General features: G+C 40.2%; 1 protein-coding gene across 12 annotated transcripts in view; it reads left to right on the forward strand.

Moving 5' to 3' along the window:
* The window catches only part of ST3GAL6 (ST3 beta-galactoside alpha-2,3-sialyltransferase 6), a 59,827-nt gene that overhangs the window by 19,907 nt on the left and 19,740 nt on the right, over nucleotides 1-20,180 (forward strand). For 2 of the 12 annotated variants that reach the window (XM_035015202.1, XM_035015203.1), the window contains exons 2-6: nucleotides 816-996; nucleotides 13,114-13,213; nucleotides 15,712-15,789; nucleotides 17,913-18,016; nucleotides 19,065-19,128. In XM_035015202.1, the coding sequence (XP_034871093.1) occupies nucleotides 13,125-13,213; nucleotides 15,712-15,789; nucleotides 17,913-18,016; nucleotides 19,065-19,128 (335 nt within the window). In that variant the 5' untranslated portion in view covers nucleotides 816-996; nucleotides 13,114-13,124. Of the gene's footprint in view, nucleotides 1-392; nucleotides 506-815; nucleotides 997-11,774; nucleotides 11,826-13,113; nucleotides 13,214-14,135; nucleotides 15,290-15,709; nucleotides 15,790-17,912; nucleotides 18,017-19,064; nucleotides 19,129-20,180 lie in introns of those variants that run through there. The other 10 variants (XM_035015206.1, XM_035015200.1, XM_035015205.1 and 7 more) reach the window with 9 other exon arrangements.

Genomic DNA, 20,180 nt, shown 5'->3' on the forward strand with positions numbered 1-20,180 from the left:
TTTATTTATTTATTTATTTATTTATTTATTTATTTATTTATTTATTTATTTATTTATTTATTATTTTGAGAAAGTAGCCCACAGTACATTCTTAAACTAGTTGTTCTTGTAATTTCTCCATGCTTCCTTTCCCCTCACTTTCTCCTAGATATTTTCATTCTTCTTGACCTCCTCCTCATTCTCCTGTCTCCTTTCCCTTCCTCCTTGGAGGGTTTTCAGAGCTACAGTTTCCTTTCTCACCTCTGCATTTAACAATAATGCTGTGTGTATGTGTGTTGAGAGAAGCTGAAAAATAAGACAGATGGTTCTTTCATGACCAGGTTGTTTTGGATTAATTGAGCTGGATTTTTTTTTTTTTTTTTTTCCCAAGGACCTGAGCTGGATCCGGTGGATAACCAGTCATGAGCTCTAGTAACGTAATATACGCTGCTGGTTTTGTTCTTGGATTTTTGTTTTGTTTTTGGTAATTTCATCACCCTGTCAAGCATTTTCGGAGGGGTCAGAAGTGAGTTTACTAAGACGATGTATTCATTAAACATTTTTTAATGGCTTAAAGTTTTTCTTGGGCAGTGAAGCCCATTCTTTTTTTTTTTTTTTAAAGACAGCCAGAGAGGGAACACAAGCAGGGGGAGTGGGAGAGGGAGAAGCAGGCTTCCCGTGGAGAAGGGAGCCCGATGTGGGGCTCGATGTGGGGCTTGATCCCAGGACTCTGGGATCATGACCTAAGCCGAAGGCAGACGCTTAACGACTGAGCCACCCAGGCGCCCCGTGAAGCCCATTCTTAATGAGCATGCTATCTTTGTGTTTTCTTGCAGCACTTGCAAGTGAAGAAGCAGCCCAACCCTTTGTCTTGGCTTATTTCTAGTGGACAGGCTCCGACAATTTAGCGGACAGGCTCCGACAATTTAGCAGACAGGCTCCTGGGCCTCTGGGACCCTACCCCATCCTTCACCTTCAGGAGCAGAGTGCCTTTGGGAAAGATTCCTAAAAGTGCAGGTAAGTCAAGGCAACACTACCACTGTCTCAGACTTCTTAGATGTGAGTTTGAACACTTGAAATGTTCTTATACGATGTTGCCACCTCTTCCAAATGACTTTAAAATGCCTATTTTTTATTTTTTTTAAAGCTTTTATTTATTTATTTGAGAGAGAGAGAGAGAGAGCAGGAACACAAGCAGGGGGAGTGGGAGGGCGAGAAGCAGGCTCCCCACCGAGCAGGGAGCCCGATGCGGGGCTCGATCCCAGGACCCTGGGATCATGACCTGAGCCGAAGGCAGACGCTTGAGGACTGAGCCACCCAGGTGCCCCTAAAATGCCCATTAATTTATCTCTTACTAGTTCAACATGTGGCCAGAGGGCCCATGAGACTTTTAATGTAACCAGTGACTCATCAGCATATCCCAAAGTTGAGCTATGGAACTTATAAATACTTTTATTATTATTTTAAAGTTTATTCATTTAAGTAATCACTACACCCAATCTGGGGCTAGAACTCATGACCCCAAGATCAGGAGTTGCATGCTCTTCTGACCAACCCAGCTGAATGCCCCTTAAATATTTTTTTTATTCTCAGCGTGAATATATCTTCTTTGGGACTACTCTAAGCCAGTATGGAAGTAAAAGAGTAAGAAAACACTGAAGTTAAAACTAGATCGTTACATGCATCACAGCTATTGTAGAAACTGCTGTTAATAAGCTGTGTAACCTTGGGCAAGATGCTTGCCCTCCCTGGGCCTTGTTTTCTCAGTAGAATGAACTCGAGTTCCCTCTCCATCCTTAAATGCTACAGTTAATAATAATTTTATTAAAGTACCTTACTATGATTTTTAGGCATATTCTCCTTACCATTCCTGGAACCCATGTACAAATTTAAAACCCCACTTCATAAACTTATTCTGAGAAAGCTCTGGAGCTCAAATGTCCATCAGGAATTAGCTCCACATTTTACCCGTGTGTCCATACAGTCCTTCTGATTTGTGAAGGCTCATCAGAAAGCAGTTATTCTCCTGGCAAATTTGTTACATTACTGTTTTGTTTGAAAATCATTTTTGTGAAGGACGCCCATTGACTGAGAACATAATGCTTTCTTCAGTGGTACTGGCAGATTTGGACATTTACAATGGTTTTGGGACTTGGTCCTTGGGAATCTTTTGAGCTCTTCATTGTTCACACCGAGATTGTTCATGAGTGGTTTCAAAGCCCTTCCCCAGGTCCTGAGCCACTGGGCTTGCAAAGCTCTTGAACACCACCAACTTGGGCTGGACGCGGGGCTGGACCTGCAGGTTTCTTACTGACAGACAAATCCTAATTTAATGGAATCTGAGCTGTCGTCATCTTGGTGATTTGGAGAACTGTCTTTCCTGCCAGTCTTTACATCTCCTGGCATCAGATGGAAATATTTTGAGTCTCTATAGCATAATAGTGAAGAGCATGGATTCTGGTGTGTGTCTGCTGTCTAATTCCAGCTCTGCCACTTAACTACCTGGGGATTCTTGAGTACGTTATATGTTCTCTGTGCTTTAGTGTCATCATCTGTGTGATAGGGATGACAACAGTACCTTTCTTAAGGGGTGGTTTTGAGGATTAAAAGAATTACATGTGTAGAATATTTAGAACAGTTCTATTACATAAGTGTTCAGAACATTGCAACTGTTTTTATTGCCATCTGTTGCAGTGTTTCATTTTCTGCTCCCATTCTCTAGGGCTGAGACACTCAGCTCCTCATCCTTACCTTGTTAGACATTGCTGATTGACCCTGCTATTTCTTTCTGAATCTAGAACGCAATAGTTGAATCCTTCTCAACAGTGTAACAGTGTAAGATGAAACCATTTGTCCACTCAAATTATTTGCAGAGTTCTTGATTTTATTTCTTGCTTCAAGACATAAATTTGATATGCTGATTACAAGTCTGGATTGTTTGTTTTTTTTTTTACTAGAACTCCAGAGCAGTTGTATTATGAAAAGCATAAAAAGATGTTGCTTCTATAGCCAGAAATAGGGTCTAATTCTAACATGAGTTTTGCTGACGGATTACTATTACCTTGATCAATCAAACCTTTCATTTCTTATTCAGAAGCAGATGAATAAGTCTTCCTACCACAGATACTTTGAAATGTTGAAATGAATGTGCAGAAATAGCTAGCATCGTAATGGAAGCTTAATTTTCTGAGGCTATTATTAGCACAATGTCATTAGTTCTTTAGGGTCTTTGCCAGGATGTTACAAAGTTCATTTTTTAGTAAGGGCTTGGTATATGGGCAGTTAATATTTCATTTGTTTTAAAAGAAGAATGAGAACAAGATTAGGAGAACCCTTACTGCGTGCCAGACTTTTACCTAAGTGCTTTATATTTACTACTTACACTAGCTCTTTTGGGTGGTATTATTCCATCTTACAGCCTAGGACACTGAGTTATAAAGAGGTTAAGCAACTTCCCAGGGTCCTAGAACTGGTCAGATTTGTAGAGCTGAGACTCAAACCCCCAGGGTCTGCTTGCCTCGCAGGCAACCTTAACACCGAATTATGCTGCTACCTGCAAAGAAGAAATTGCATGGAGTGGAAGAGGAGAAGGTGGAAGGACCAAATTATAGAAGTCCTACATGCCAGGCTAAGCGATTTTATATCTATTTGGCAGCCAGTGGGAAGCCACTGATGGTTTCCCTGTGGAGTGGGTGACAGAATGAGAGCTGGGCTTTGAGGATCTGGCGCCAGGTGCAGCACGTGGGCTGGTTTAAAGCGAGATTAGAGATCATTGCTAGAAGCTGAGAAGAAATGGGCACGTGGGTTTAGAAACCAGCATTAATTAAGATAAGAGCTGGAGAAGGCCCACATTTACGTGTGCCCAGGAGGAAGAGACCTAGAAACGTAGGCAGAGAAGTTAGAGGAGTGAGACCCAGGTCAGTGAAGTGCCACCCAAAGGAGGTGGTTCGGGAATTGAAAACCCTGGAGGTTGGAGAGGACTAGAACAAAACCAAGACTAGTGGGTTATTACTGTGCCCCCACTATGAGACTGGAATTGTGCTGGAGGAAAGTCCACATAAAAATGTCCTTTTACGCCATGGACTCTGCTACTTGTGAGTGACATCCCCTTTGGCAAGTTTTTAAATTTTTCTAAATCCTGGCTGTCTCTTCTATAATATGGTGACATAAGCCTTTTCTCTGTCAACATGCCGTGAACTCTTCCCAGCTCTGAGGTCTGTAATTCCGGGGTTCAAGCTGTGAACAACAGCAATTGGGGATGCTGTTGTAAAGGTTTGGCTGGTGATGCACTTGACCGTTTTAGGCAATGCAGAATGAAACGTGTGTCCTGTAGATATCATGAGAGGAGAATTTCCTCTCAAAATACCAGGAGTATCGTGGTGATAGTGGTAGCAAGTGGAAGGATAAGACTGAAAACGATACAGGAATAAAAATGTTTAGGGATTTTACAAGGCAACCACAAATATTCCCTAGAATGTGAGGGAAATTCGCCTTAAAGTCACTTATTTCAGAGAGAATCTGCCTGGTTTCTTCAGAGAAAATTCTGTGGATTGGAAAATTGAAAAGGTCGAGTCCAAAAGACTTTTAAAAGAGATAGTGAGGAACTTAGAGTGAGCTTCCGGTTCCTCTCAAAAACGGGGCCCGACCCTCTGGGATGTAATTTCTCTTGCCCTGACCATCTCCATCAGTACTTCTCAAACACACATCACCTGGGGGTCTTGTTAAAGTGCCCATCTGATGCAGTGGATCAAGGGTGTGGAGCCGCGGGTCTGTATTTCTACCAAGTTCCCAGGTGGTGCCAACACTGCAGGTCCATGGATCCCCCTTTGAACAGCAGGAGTCCAAAATATTTAACTTTAGGTCTCCCAACAGATAGTCCTACTTATTTAGAAACAGTGTAACAGTTCCCTCCTCAGACTGCGCGCTCCGTTTCTCATCTCCAGGAGTACACACCCATGCTGAGCGCTTGATATTAACAGATGTATCAATTCTTACTTCCGTCAGTGATTTGTATTCAGTGGCATCAATAACTTGAATTGTTGTGGGTGGAGGGTTTTTTGTTTTTTTTTTTTTCCTTTTAACTGAGGAATTGAAGCAAATCTGCTCAGGAATAGGCACCAGAATACAATATGAAGTTTTTACATAAAGTTACACATACATTTACTATATGACCCATGAGAACATAGGCTTATACAAAGACTTGTACTTGACTGTTTAATATAGTGTTGCTAACGGTACCAACGACAACAACAAAAACTGAAGAGACTCAAATGTCTATTAGCTGGTAAATTGATAAATAGTTGTATGGGCATACAATGGAATACTACTTAACTGTAAAAAAAAAAAGTGCATTCCTGATATAAGCAACAACATGGACAGTCTTTTCAAAAGCATTTTTACCAACTGAAATAAGCTAGATATAAGATACTTATCATATGCTTCTATTTAAATGAACCTTTAGAAAAAGCAAAAGTATCGCGATAAACAGATCAGGGGCCAGGAAGTGGGGGAAAGGGAGTTGGCCGTAAAGGGGAACATGGGAACGTGGAGGGGGGCGCAGATGGAAATGTTTAGTATGATTTTAGTAGTTGTTACATGACTGTATACATTTGTCAAAACTCATCAAATTGTACACCTAAAAGTGCATTTTATTATATAAAAATTTTATCTCAACAAAGTTAATTTAAAAAATCAGCCACAGTCTTTAACATGCTAACATCTAATATTCCTTAGAGGTTATCTCACCAGTGGGGTATTAATATAAGGAAATAGAGAAAATTTCCACCCTGGGAGAAGAAATGGGTCTCTGGGAGTAAATATGAATAAACAGTAGGAACGTAAGAAGTTCCTTTAAAAGCTTCTTTGTGTATTTTCAGTGTAACTGAGTCTGAAGAGAGAGATCTTGGAAAACAGGAACTTTAGTTCATTTATTTTTAGCATCCAGTATAGTATGCTATTAGCTGAATGATTTTAGTGTGTCCCACTGTGCTATTAAAAAACAAAATTCTGCTGAAAAGTCATTTCTGTCCTTTTTATATTCTTTGCAGTAAGCAGACCCAGTTTTCAGGAGGGGATTCAGTCATCTGCTTTGGCAGTGAAAGCTTAGCTTTAATTAGGTAAAAAGATCTGTCTACATATGCTAACGATGAAATCTGGCAAAAGCACTGGCTTTTCTTGAAAGACTGAAAGAAGAGTGTGTGTATATATGTGTAGAACTAGCTGCCTCTCATTGTATTAGCCAAAGAACTGGGGGAGGAGGAGAGAGTTAATTATACATATTCTCTTTTTGCCATGCAGAAAGAAAAAACTATGTATTTAGGAATCAGCCAGAATGTATACAGTTGGTCCAATTTGTTGAAACTAGATAGTTATTTGGGGGAGGGGGATGGTGCCTAAATCAAATTTTCTATTTTCTCAGTAATGTCAGATTTTTTTCCCCTTAATTTGTATCAGATACCAGTAACTCAACATTTCAGATTTAAACTTCACTTTTTCAGGTATAATAGGGCATATTAATTTTGTATGTGCTACTCTTTATTCTTTAATTATGACCTATTGAGAATTTTCAGGTCCTTCTAGCAGAAATCTCATCAGAGTACTGAGTCCTTAAGATTTATTTTCTTAAATTACAAAGTAAACGTTTTTTTCATATTTCAATGTTTCTAAGTGTATTTTAATAAATGCATATATTTAATGTGTATCATTAAATATCATTCCCTTGTTTTACTTTTTTTTTTTTAAGATTTTATTTATTTATTTGACAGAGAAAGACACAGCGAGAGAGGGAACACAAACGGGGAGTGGGAGAGGGAGAAGCAGACTCCCTGCCGAGCAGGGAGCCCGATGCGGGACTCGATCCCGGGTCTCCAGGATCATGACCTGAGCCGAAGGCAGTCGCTTAACCAACTGAGCCACCCAGGGCCCCTCCCTTGTTTTACTTTAAAAAAAGTTTTAAGTAAATATAAAGTTCATGATGTTAATAGTTAAAAAAAAACAACAACAGTGACTATAGTTTCCCATATATACAATTTAAAAGTTTTCCATAATGTACAATTAAACTCAAATCTGAGTTTGAATTCTGGCCACTGCTCTGGTAATTAAGCATCTCTAGCATGGGGATGATAATATACTTGTTTTTGTCATCTTGTGTGAAAAGGGCTTAGTGTACCGTTGGGCATTTAGTGAGTAATTTAATAAACTGTGCTGTTATTTACGTGATCATCAGCACCAGAGGGTGTAGGTCCTTTGTATGTTAATGAGGCTACCAGACACATTAGGATCATCCAATTAGTAATAAGGATGATATTTTTAAAAGAGGTGGTAAATGAGTTAAAGAAGACTGAGCCCTTTACATAGATTACTGTGGGATCCTACGTGTCTCGGTTGAGGCTTGGGCTATATGGAGATGGCTAGGTCTAGGAGGCTTAGGGGACCTATGGGGCTGGGCCAAAAAATCTAGACATTACTACATAGCTAGAACTGGAGCTAATGTTCACGTGGGCATGTGATGACAGAACAGTCATAAACTGAGCAATAAATACAAAGAGGAAGGCAGGCAGGATGTATGACGGGCTGACCAAGTTCACACTGTCTTGGGTGTGTCAGTGTGAGCTGAGGACTGGTGGAGACCTGTGTGGAGAAGGAACTCTCTGAGGGCTGAATGGGCACAGGCTGCAGGTCGGGCCACCTGGTAAGGCTGTGGAGGTGAGCCAGGAACAGGAGCACCTGCCTAAGGGAAGAGTTGTGGCTGAAATCCTGGCCATGCCGCAATCTGTGCCCACATGGCTGGGAGAGCAAGAGGGGCTGTTCTTTCCTAATATGCACAGAGATGCAGCTGTTGGGTAAGACTGCTGAGCAGCAGTGCGTGGCATGAGAGGTGAGACCAAGGAGTGGAAAAGCAGTCACCCTCAGTCACTGAGGCAGCAGGGGGCATGGAGAACAGAGTAGATGGGGACATGGGGATCCAAGTGACTAAAAAATTGGAAGTTTGGTTGCAGAGCTGCTGGGGTGGCTGAGAGAGAGAAGACTGCAGACTTTGGGAAACAAGGATGTCATCCAGTGAGCCGGCAACAGAATTCAGGCCTGTGAAGGAGATGGCCAAGGTCAGCGTGGAGTCAGCCAGAACCTGACTGAACTGTTGAGCTGCTACTCCAGGGCTCCTCAGGCTCCCTTTCCTTGGGCCGGGATCAGTCTCAGAGCCTGGGTGGCCCTGAGCCTACGGACGAGAGGGGCATAAGCATCTAATTATGGGATGTGTAACTACATTCAACAGCTATCTACTTAACATCTTCTGTGTGACAGGTATTAGAAATGCTGGAAATAAAATGATAGACAAGACCTACTGTCTTGCTCTTAGGCAGCTCATAGTCTAGTCAGGATAATTATTATAACATCTGTGATGGTCTCTTGATTTCAATAAACCCATTATTTTTTTTCCCTCCATGGGTCTCTTGAGTATCCGATGGCAGTGATTCTCAAACTTTGGTATGCGTAAAAATTATTTTGGTGGGTGCTTGTTTCAGTGCACATTCCTGAGCTCCAGAGATTCGGATCCAGTAGGAGCTCAGGAATGTGCGTGTTACCAAGCCCCCATCTGGTGCTGACCCCTTGGACCTGTCACGTCACTTGGGGGCACGCCGCCCTAGAGCCATTTCCCTTTCACAGATACCTGAATTTACCCTTTAGGAACTCTAGCTGCCAAACAAATGTTGTCAGGAAGTTATAGATTAGAACTCTCTTTTGGGTTCCCCTCATGCCTTTTGTCTTGAGAGACAGGATGACACCAGGAATAGAACTGTGAGGAAGAAATGGTCAGACCTTCAGTCTATTTCTGTCTCTCAAACTGTGTGACCTAGGGCAAATCAACATCAGAGACTTTCAGTTTCCTCATTCATGAGGAAGATCATACCTACCTGCCATTTATCAGGCTTGTTTTGAGCCTTAAGTGAAGCGAGGGACGTAAGAGCAGTCTATGAGCTTTAAAGCTCCACACAAATAAGACACACTTTTTTTTTTTTGCATTTTTAAAAAATTTTATTATGTTATATTAATCACCATACATTAGGGGCGCCTGGGTGGCTCGGTTGGTTAAGCAGCTGCCTTCGGCTCAGGTCATGATCGCAGGGTTCTGTGATCGAGCCCTGCCTCGGGCTCCCTGCTCGGCAGAGAGCCTGCTTCTCCCTCTCCCTCTGTCTGCTGCTCTGCCTACTTACTCTCTCTCTCTCTCTCTCTCTGTTAAATAAATAAATAAATAAAAATCTTTAAAATAGTAAAAAAAAAAATCACCAAATATTACATCATTAGTTTTTTTTTTTTTTTTTTAATATTTTATTTATTTATTTGACAGAGAGAGACAAAGCGAGAGAAGGAACACAAGCAGGGGGAGTGGGAGAGGGAGAAGCAGGCTTCCTGCGGAGCAGGGAGCCCGATGCGGGGCTCGATCCCAGGACCCTGGGATCATGACCTGAGACGAAGGCAGACGCTTAATGACTGAGCCACCCAGGCGCCCTACATCATTAGTTTTTGATGTAGTGTTCCATGATTCATTGTTTGTGTATAACACCCAGTGCTCCATTCAGTACATACCCTCTTTAATACCCATCACCAGGCTAACCCATCCCCCCACCCCCTCCCCTCTAGAACCCTCAGTTTGTTTTTCAGAGTCCATAGTCTCTCATGGTTCGCAAATAAGACACACTTTTATTATTAAAGAGAAGGGAAAACTGTTGCCCACGACTGAGTGGACTTTGACATATAGAAATTATTAATAGATTGATATTAATAATTTGAGAAGAAATAGTTGATCTCTGCCAATGATTCCTGTTCTTGCGTGATGGCCTCTGTCCACACCCGAGATTATGACTTAAATTGTGTAAAGAATATTATTAGGACCCTGGTCTTGGGAACAACTGCAGCCAAGAAGCTGTGTCTGTCATGTTTCATATCAAGATCTTCAAACTTATTCGTTTTGGTAACCGAAGCTCTACTGAAGGCTTGCCTTTTTTTTTTTTTTCTTTCCCTTAAAGCAAGCATTCTGTTAAATTCTGGTTTTCTTTTGAAATACTTGTTCAAAGCAAAATGGTCATTCCATTTATAGAATTATAATTAGAGAATCTGTTTATTAGTGGAAGTTTTTTTCCTACGAGCGAGCAGAGGAACTATACATGTTTATTACAAGGATATCCTGGCTGGCCCAGTCTGCTTTGCAACTTGAATATGCTTTGAATTGCCCATGAAATACAAGAGTGTGGCTAAGCTTCCTAAATTTTTCTCAGCTGGTGTATGCAATGGCTCTTCAAGAGTAGGTTCATTTTAATGTTTAAAGGAAAAAAGAATGTTCTCTCATACTTCTGCGTTTTCAGCTAAAACACGCATTAGTGAATGAAAAACAAAATCTCGCTTACTTATACTTCTGTGCTTTGTAAAATAATATATAAATTTCCCAAAGAATGCATTTTTGGGGGACAGATGAGCAAATCGAATTGTAAATACTGAATTCTTTCTCTAAGCCTCCCTATACTGTTTTATCTCACATGTAAATAGGTTTTTAAAAGATTGCTGATACTAGTAAGTGGCATTCATGTTGGATGTTTGCATAAATGATGTTATTCTAGGTGGAGTCTTAAATATTTGAGCATTTGGGCAGATTGTTTTGTGACTACATTGGTCCATGGTAAAATACCTTTCAGGACAGCCTTAAGTAATTTCTAAAACCGTTTCAGTTCAAGTCTAACTGGTGGATTCCAGAACTCCCAGAGTTGCCAAACACCCCTGATGTCTGCGACCATCAGCATGTACAACAAAAGGGGGTTAATTACAGTGTATTTTTAAGGGAGTCACAGGATATATAAATAATCCCATTGTGTTCTTTGGAGTCTTTTATATATATCCTCTATCCGTGTTTGGATAATACCTGCATGAGGAGAGGGGTAAGCATTTTGCTGAGGTCACATCAGTCAAAGGGATGAGACAAGCCAAGTCCACATCAGTCCCCCTGTGAACACTGATAGGCCTGTATCTTGTCATCATGAAACATTGCTCATGGCCTTTGGTCAGCGCTTAATGTGGTCACGTCTCCCCTGTATGACAGGTTGCCTTTTAGCACCCAGCTGGACCCCAGTTCCTTGACCTTTCTCAATGCATCCAGTACGAGGGGAGGAAGGAAAGCTAACATTTGTTGAACAAGTATAAGGGCCAGGCTCTGGGCTAACTAAATTCTCTTTCATTCTTTAATTAGCCATTTCGGTGATGCATCTAACATCCCAAACACCTCACTGTCTTAGATTTTTACTGATAATCCCAAATCTTAATTCTCTCCATCGCTTGGATTTTACCAAGTATTCCTTAAGAAACATAGAGCCATACCTTTTTTTTTTAACCTACCTATAATCATGCATTTCCTGCTTTTTACCATGAAGAATTTAAGGTGATTTTTTAAAATAACCCACAATACATCAAGATAGCATACATTACAAATGCATGAGGAAGACGAAACAAAGTGGAAAGAGATGCACAGGCCTGAGGGCATGGAAGCAGCAGATCTAGATGTTCTTTACATGTTTTACTCCCTTTGCCGTCAGAGGATGTGGGCTTTCTGCCAAAACCACATGCAACTACCTCTTTCTGTTAGGCCAGTAAAAATGCAGTGTAGGCTGAGTCAGGGTAGACCAAGGCTCACTTTGGCTTTCTCAAAACCCATGCATATTGCAACTTAGAAAAAGAGCACAGCTGACTTCAGTTTCAGAAAACCCACAACAGTAAGATACACAAACTTATTCACATATTTTGTGTCCTAGGTTGTCTGAGACACCCATCATTTGGGGTCATCTACCTAATAGCTCAAAGAGGTAGGTTGTGTGCTCTCACTTGTAAACATGCAAGGATACTCGCGTTGGAAGAGGTAAACTGATTTATCTAAGGCACCACCCCCCGCCCCAAGCCAGGAATTATGTGGAGCTGGGCCATGATTCCTGTCTTCTGATTGCCAAGCAGTGTTGACTTTTCACAGGAACTATGTATACTAAGGTAGATGTGTCAGTTTAGCTCATTTACCCCCTCTGTTTGCTTTCTCCTTACACAAGCATTTCTGAGTACCTTATAATAACAGCATGTGGGCGCGGTGGCTACCTGCATAGCCGTGAGAAGCAGCGGCCGAGAGCCAGGGAAGGGAAACCAGCGATCTCCACTGCATAGCGACTTTTGCTTAGCAAACAGTCCCACACCCTTCTTGGTTCCAGAGGAGCCCAGGACAATTGTGACCCCACATTATCAAGGAAAGCTTAAATTATATTTATCATATTCTACTTATGAAGGCAAAGGAGTGCCTTATTTTAAGAGTTCCATTTGGCCTTATTTTACTGTTAAAAGGGAGACAGCATGATATTATTTGGAAATGTATCTCCTCAGACTCACAGCGTCTAAACTGCGTTGCCCCGACTGAGATTAATAGATATGAACAGGAGTGGGAGCAGTGGTATGTGCAACTGTCTAGATGAGTCAGAAACTTGATAAGAGAGGCAAAGAGATAGCTTACTTGTTTCAAATCACAAGCACTGAAATCTCTTATAAGAACCATATAATATATTAAATTTGTCTTTTGCATTGAATTGCATGTGGAAGTGAGAACTTATTTCTAGGAAGCAAAAGTGAGAACTAAATATGGTTAGGTTTTTAAAAAATATATATCCTATAAAGGATTTTTAAATTTATATTCTAAAGAGGATTGTGTCCAGGTTTTTATCTATCTACAGTGTATAATGGACCAAACTGTCTATGTAGTGCAAAAAGAAGGAAGAAATTAGCTAAATTTACCTGTGCTATGATACTGAAAAATCAAACGGGTACTTCTCTAACATGAAAAAGTAGTATGGAAGCCACCAGCTTTGAAACAATGGTACTGTTTATTGGTCTACCTACCATGTTATATTGACTAAAGAGGCTGAGGAGAGATAGGAAAAAAATACTCTTTTCCTGCAAATATAGTGGGTATTTCCAAAAATAATAGGCCTACATCATTTTACTTCTCTTTCCCTCTCTATATGTTTGTTCACTAATCTTGTATTTGAGTCTTTGTGTGAACCCATCTATAGAACAGATAATATTGCCTTTTCTTTGGACTTCATTCCTGTGTTTCAGGTGGGCCAGCCATGAGAGGGTACCTTGTGGCCATATTCCTGAGTGCTGTCTTTCTCTATTATGTGCTGCATTGTATATTATGGGGAACAAACATCTACTGGTAAGTTTCGTTTTGGCTCTTTATTATTTTTTTTAAGGAATTTATTTATTTGAGAAAGAGAGAGCGGGATGGGAGGAGGGACAGAGGGAGAGAACCTCAAGCAGACTCTGCGCTCAACACTGAGCGTGACTCAGGGCTCAATCTCACAGCCCTGAGATCATGACCTGAGTTGAAACCAAGAGTCACATGCTTAACTGACTGAGCCACCCAGGCACCCTATCATTTTTGCTCTTTAAAAATAATTCCCAAACTAGTCTTTCGCAGAGACACACAAATGATCCTAGAGAGACCTATAAAACAAACAAAAAACCACCTCTTTAACATTTTGAGCCTTTTCTAGCTTTCCATTATCAATTGGGGTTTTACCATTCTGATAGCTTCAATGTTGTACTCTAGCAGTTTAAAACTGATAAAATAGCACCTTCTTTTTATTGACTTTTCAGTGAAGCAGTGATGTTGATTGTCTTTGGGACAATCATATAATATTTCCTTTCCTTGAATTGATGGCGTCATTCTTGGACTCAGTTGTACTTGACTGTTGAGCCTAAAATGCTTGGATAAGAGATTGCTGATTAAAGTATAGACTCTCTTTGTTTAAAAATATTTGGTGAATGATGATAGATGTACATTATGAAACCATGTTGACTTAAAATGTCACATATAAAACTTTGAAGAGGCACAGGTAGTTTTATTGCAGAGAAAACTTATAAGCTTTTTATCCTTTTCCCTATTGCCAGTCCTTTGGCTAGGAATAAAGTTTTGATGACCCTTAAATCCTGAGTAGATGGTAGTATATGATACCAAAATAAATCACATGATAATTTCCTGTCTTAAACTATCAGTACTCTTTGCCAGTTTTTCCATAGGAAATCCTAGATCACATCTCTGGGTTTTTGTTTTTTGTTTTTTTTTATCCTACTAGATAAAAAATATTGATGCTTCTGAGTTTATTTCACCACTGGTTGATTGAAAAATTATTGTAATACTCTTCATGGAAGGACGTTAGGCAAATGGTCACTGGGAAAACCCAATGCCAGGTGGGTAGGTTTGGACCTAAGTTTCTAGGCTTTGGACTTAAATAATGAGCTAGAGGATTTAGAAGTTTGATTACACACTACACGAGGGTTATACCATGGGGATCTCTCCTTCTGTCTTTGCTGCGTCCTATCTCTGTACCACACTTAGTAACGGAAGACAAGAACAGAAGCAAGGAGTTTACTAGATTGCTACTTCCCTACAAATCCTGTTGTGTGTCACAAGGGAAATGATAAGGAAGACAATGTAAAGAATCTGAATTCTACACAGTCTTTTGTCATCAGGCTTTGATGAATGTTTATGACACTCCTAAGCTAACACACCACTCCAGTCATATAGAGTACCGTGGGAAATTACCTCGGGTGGGTTTTGTGCTGTGAACTTAATTGCTTAAGAATTATTTAAGACAGATAACTTTTTAAAGCCACTCAAAGCTTGTCTTCTCAATATCCTAAAAGGTTTTCTGTTTGAATAACCTTAGAAACCAAGAAATGTATCTTACACTTCATTTTGTCCTCTGAATATAATTTGGTTTTTATGGTCTAATATGCTGGTCCACCACATTTATGTACCTTCCATACCTATAAATCAAGGGATTCTTGCCATTTGTGGTACTCACAGAAGGTGTTTCTCTGATAAGGACTTCACTAGCTTTGTCGTTTAGAAACCTAGCAGTTCCAACTACGGGGATTTTTTAACAAAACAATGAAAATTGAGACCAATACTTTTAGTTTGAGTCCTGTGATTATATGAGAAAATGGATTAGTTTTTTAAGATGAGTTCCTCATATCATTGATCATTAACATGTTCTTCTGTTAAGCAGTTATGAAGCTGGTTAAATTTGGATCCTGTCACCCTGTCCCCTTCGCTTATTCTTGTTTTCGTGCTTTGTCTTGTTTCACAATACCCTTTTAAATTGTGGAGACAAGCACTCCATTCAGGAGACCCAGAAGGGCCTAACCTGTGCCAAGAATAGAGGAGAGTTCCATAGGACTCTGAATAGTGTGATTTGTGGAGGCCAGATCACAAGGCTGCATCTGCGGTAGGTGTCCCCAGATGTAGCATGGAGGACCGAGATAGCCATGTGCACGGGCGTGTGTTGGGTTCCTCAGGCTCTGGGTGGGCGGGGGCGGCGGGGGGGGGGTACTTCTAAAAAGTCAGCCTGCTTGGGGCCTCCACAGTGTGGTAATCCTAGCCCTTCTTGAAGGCTCTTTGTTCACTGCTTGTTGAATTACTTCTGGGTTGCTTGTCACCTCAGCCTTTCTCACTCTCTTGCCTGGTATCCATGCATCCTCAAACCCATGCAAGGTCCTGTCCTCCCTCAAGAGCTTCTGTGAGAGCTGTTAATTCCATGCCTGGGAAGCCTCTGGGTGGTGGCACTGAGCCGATTCCCAGGGCTTTCGCTTTCCTTTGGGCGGGCTGCCTGGTTCTGGTTTCTGACTGACCCTATTTTTGTCTCATAGGGTACCACCTGCGGAAATGAAACGGAGAAATAAGATCCAGCCTTGTTTATCGAAGCCAGCTTTTGCCTCTCTCCTGAGGTAAAAATCTAAAAGAAATTGTGACATACAAAATGTTCAAAATGTGTTTGTAATCATATCTCACACCTGTTTAGTTTTTTTTCCCATATGAATCTTAGCAGTAGAATGACACTCCTAACCTAACACATCACTCTGTATTTAAGGAAGAGCTTGAATATCCTGTCTCTTTTTGTGCTTTTAGTCAGAGTTCTGCATATATTTTTAGCAAAGGCATTGAAGAAGTCCATCAGACCAGTATTCTTTTTACACAGGTGAGATTAGAGAGGCCGAGCTGTGTTTGATTATAAAAAAGTGAACTATTCTTCAGGGTTTTACTACCCCCCCTTTGTTGTTTCCATGTTATTTTTCACCCTTACTATTTTGTGGCCGTTTGTCCCTTGCCTCTAGGTTAAACTTTATGATGAGACCTTTTTCCTGACTTGGAGGGACTTTCAGTGAAATACTTGGAATGTAAATAATGATCTTTACTTGGTTGTCAGGACTTGTAGAAAAGCCACAAATATTCTTTTCCTCCGTCACCTCAACTTTGACAGATTGCTGGTCAAAGTGCTTCTGGAGAAATAGAAATAAATGACAGTCTGGTCATTTTAATTGTGTAAAACAGGTACAGGCTTTTCAATATTTTACCCATTTGGGATCAAAAATGTCTGTTTTCTTTTAATTATGTTACTGTACCTTTTCATTACTGGTTCTTAACCTCTTGGGGCTGTAGATTCCTTTAAAATCAACTCTCTAGGACACTGCAGGTACATAAAACATTTCTGCATATGATCACAGGTATGCATGACTACTTGTAGTCTTTCCATAGGGGTGTGTCCAGTTAGGACCACTGCAAAACTAGTGGTTTTAAACTTTTTTGACCATGACCCATAGTAAGAAATACACTTTACTTTGGAACCCAGTCTACACCGGGGATAAATACGTTTTACCTTGGAACCCAACATGTATAAATAAGGCTGGACCCTCGAGACTGCTATCACTGTCACAACTAAGTCTGGGGCACAGATCCTGTGTCAAGCAGGAAGGGCTCATCCTCACCTGTTCCTTAGTCTGAATATGGTGTGAGTTCTAACTCCGCTCTGAAAACGTTAAGCTCGTGGGACTTGTCCCAGGTTAGTGGCTCCTGAGTGGCAAAACCAGAAGGAAACTGAAGCTATGTCACCCCTATCCCACGGCTGTTTATTTCCTCTTTGTCATGCAGCCCCTGAAGCCCCAGGGCACTGTGATCTGCACCTGCAGTTTTTAGACTAAGGGCAGCGCTGCTAGGACTGGAAAAGTGGAGCCAAGTGTGGGGGGTGAAGTATGGACTAGTTTGACTTGTTCCTTCTTTTTAATTAAAAAAACTTTGTTTTCTATGTCATACTGGTTCCGTGAAGAAGTAACATGGAGTTGAAATTCATTCAATCATTTATTAACCATATGTAGCCTGCTTACTCCATGCTGGGTGCTAAAAGTGAGGAGAGGTGGGGAATGGAAGCACATCCCACCCTCCTCAAACTGGCTCTCTTGTCTGTGAGAGTACCTGAGTGGGGTTAGCAGGGCAGGACAGAGCAGATGATAGGAAGACAGTGCCCACAGTTCTTGTTCTTGAGAAAGTCTTAATGATATCAGAAAAGAGTTTAATCCTCGGCGCGTCGAATTTTTGTTATATTTTTATTTTCACAGCTGACACAACTTTGTACACACGGTATTTTTAAATTTGAGAGTGGTTTAGCATCCATGCTTTTATTTTCCCTTACTGCCTCCTTTGTCTCTTCCTGCAGATGGCTAACATAACCTGGTGTTGGTTTGTTTTAAATTTTGATCCCCCCTCGTTAGCCCCTGAAGCTGTGACGTAATTTTGGTTCCACAACCTGGAAAGTGTTTACGTTTTGGTTGTGTAGTTGCATTGCATATCCCATTCTATATAATACTTAAATACTGTTTCAGGTGATTTTTAAAGAATTAAAAAAACAATTACACGTTCATGTAGTGATTTTTAAAGACTTAAAAAAACAATTACACGTTCATATAGTCAGTATATCAAGATGTGTACTCTACTGCAGTTAATTTCAGCTGTGATTTTAGAAGGCTGCAGATATGGTAGGCATTTGGGGAAATCACTCTTCTTCCTTTTCCCACAGGTTTCATCAGTTTCACCCTTTTCTGTGTGCAGCTGATTTTAAAAAGATTGCTTCCTTGTATGGTAGCGATAAGTTTGATTTGCCCTATGGGATAAGAACATCAGGTCAGTAATATTATCCTTTACCTAACCCTATTAATGTGAATGGTGTTTGATGTGAACCACATGTTTATATAATTTTAGGGCCTTTTAATCTTTATGTGTCATAATGATTCCTAAAGAAAATGATTTGGAGATGGGATGAAGGAAGTTAAATTTCAATATAGAAATCCCTACTCCTTTTTGAGGCAGTGTAGAATTTAAGAATAAAATGGTAGATTTGTTGTTTTTATTGAGAAACTGCTTTTTTACTTTGGTTTAGCCATGGTATTATTCATGCGTTCTGATACCTTAGTTTATTCCAATGTAGAATTAGCAGGATACCCTGTGGGTTGGGTTAATGTCCTCCCCAGCTCCCCTTTTCGCCTCTTTACCTCTGAGTTTTATTTTATTTCATCAATTTAAGACCTAGCTCCTTGATCAACCTTTTAACCAGCAGGTATTTCACTATTGCCAAATTGAGAGAGAATCACTCTATCTACTAATGACAGAATAGTCTTCTCTTTGCTTATTGACACATGAACTGGCTTTATGTAGCTTTACGTTGTTGTTTTGGGAGAGACCCTGAAAGCCCAGGAGGTGATAAGCTTACAGTTTTCTTAGTTAGATTTTGCATATTCAACTGATCCTGTTTTGTGCTTGTGTATTGTATGTATGTGTGTGTATATGTTTTAAAAACATATTGCAGAGAATTTGATAATACCTCTAAATTTACTGAAAATTGGTTTTTAGACTAATGTCAGTTTGAAAGGCTATATTCTCTACTAATGTCATCTGTATGTTGATATTTTGGGGGTTACTTTTTTATGATTGTTTTCAGATTAAGCGTCTTTTTCTTTTTCTCTTTTCTGGAGTTTTTGTAAAGTGTCCTTGGAGTGTGCCTATTGAGTGGTGCTGGCTAATTGCAGTTGTATCATTAATTTTCACCATGGACTAAATCCATGGGGCTGTACCAGTTTGAAATGGGTTTGGGGGAGGGAAGGGGGCAGATGGCTTACTATGTACCTAAGAAGCCATGATTCCTTTTATTTATAATATTCCATTTGTTTTCTAGCGGAATATTTTCGACTTGCTCTTTCAAAACTGCAGAGTTGTGATCTCTTTGACGAGTTTGACAAGTGAGTTTATTTCCTTGCTTTTGTTTGACTTTGAGTTTGAGCTAATGGGGTTCAAAATGTGCACCCCAATTTAAAATGTCTTCATTCAAGAAAATTCCTTAGTATTTGTGTATAACTAAAACCTCTAGTAGTTATTTCTATGATACTTCAAATAAACTACAAAATTAATTCAGAAGCTGCGTAACTGGTTGCCTTAAAAGTCTGCAGAGAGCCTTATGATGAGCAATGCTAGTTCTGGGTCAAGACATTGTAATCCACATTCCTCTTTTCTAAATTGTTGGTACTGAAGAATTAATTCATAGCTTCTGTTAATCAGCTCACAGCCCCCTCCATGGGCTGTTTCCTGTACCTCCCATGTACCTTTTTAACAGGAGGATCCTTTCTGTTTCACTTGAATATTGGATTTCAGAAGGAGCTCTCTTCCTCTTATTCAGAATTATACTGGAGGGAAGCAAACAGCTTGTTTAGATAATACGTTTTCTGACTACAAAAGGTCATTTAGCTTGTAGGATATTCTGGTGTCAAGTTAGCCCCGTAGGCATGAAATTGCTAAAGATAGACTTCTTAGCAGGTATACTTACTTTTACAGAGGTAGACTTTCTTCACAAATGTTTAAGCTACATTTTAGGATTTGGCCAGTGGTCCAGGGGAATGGCACAGGTAGTCTGCAGATTTCAGGCTTCCATTAAAAACGAAAATGGCAGAATTTTCCCTCTTGCTCAAGAGAATAGGGGTGCTATTAAGCGGAAACATAAGTAAGGGTAGTAGAGGTGTGAAAATGGAGATAGGATTTACAGAACAGAGCTGGCAGAACAGTGCTAGATTTTATCTGAATTTATCTCCTTTTTCTCTGGGAGCCCAGATTATCAGAGGGTGGATTATTTAATAAATGTTGCTCATTTCAGCTGGTACTTACTTGTTATAATTTAAAACTATGCCATCAACTTAATTTCAATTTTTGATTGCATATCAGCAGTAACCACATATATTCTTTTCTAACCTAAAGTTTTATAGCTCTAATTGGTAGAATATTGTTTTGTGCAGACCTCTGG

This window comes from Mirounga leonina, unplaced genomic scaffold (genome assembly GCF_011800145.1).
Source record: "Mirounga leonina isolate KUSES-001 unplaced genomic scaffold, KU_Mleo_1.0 Mir_169, whole genome shotgun sequence".
Classification (NCBI taxonomy): domain Eukaryota; kingdom Metazoa; phylum Chordata; class Mammalia; order Carnivora; family Phocidae; genus Mirounga; species Mirounga leonina.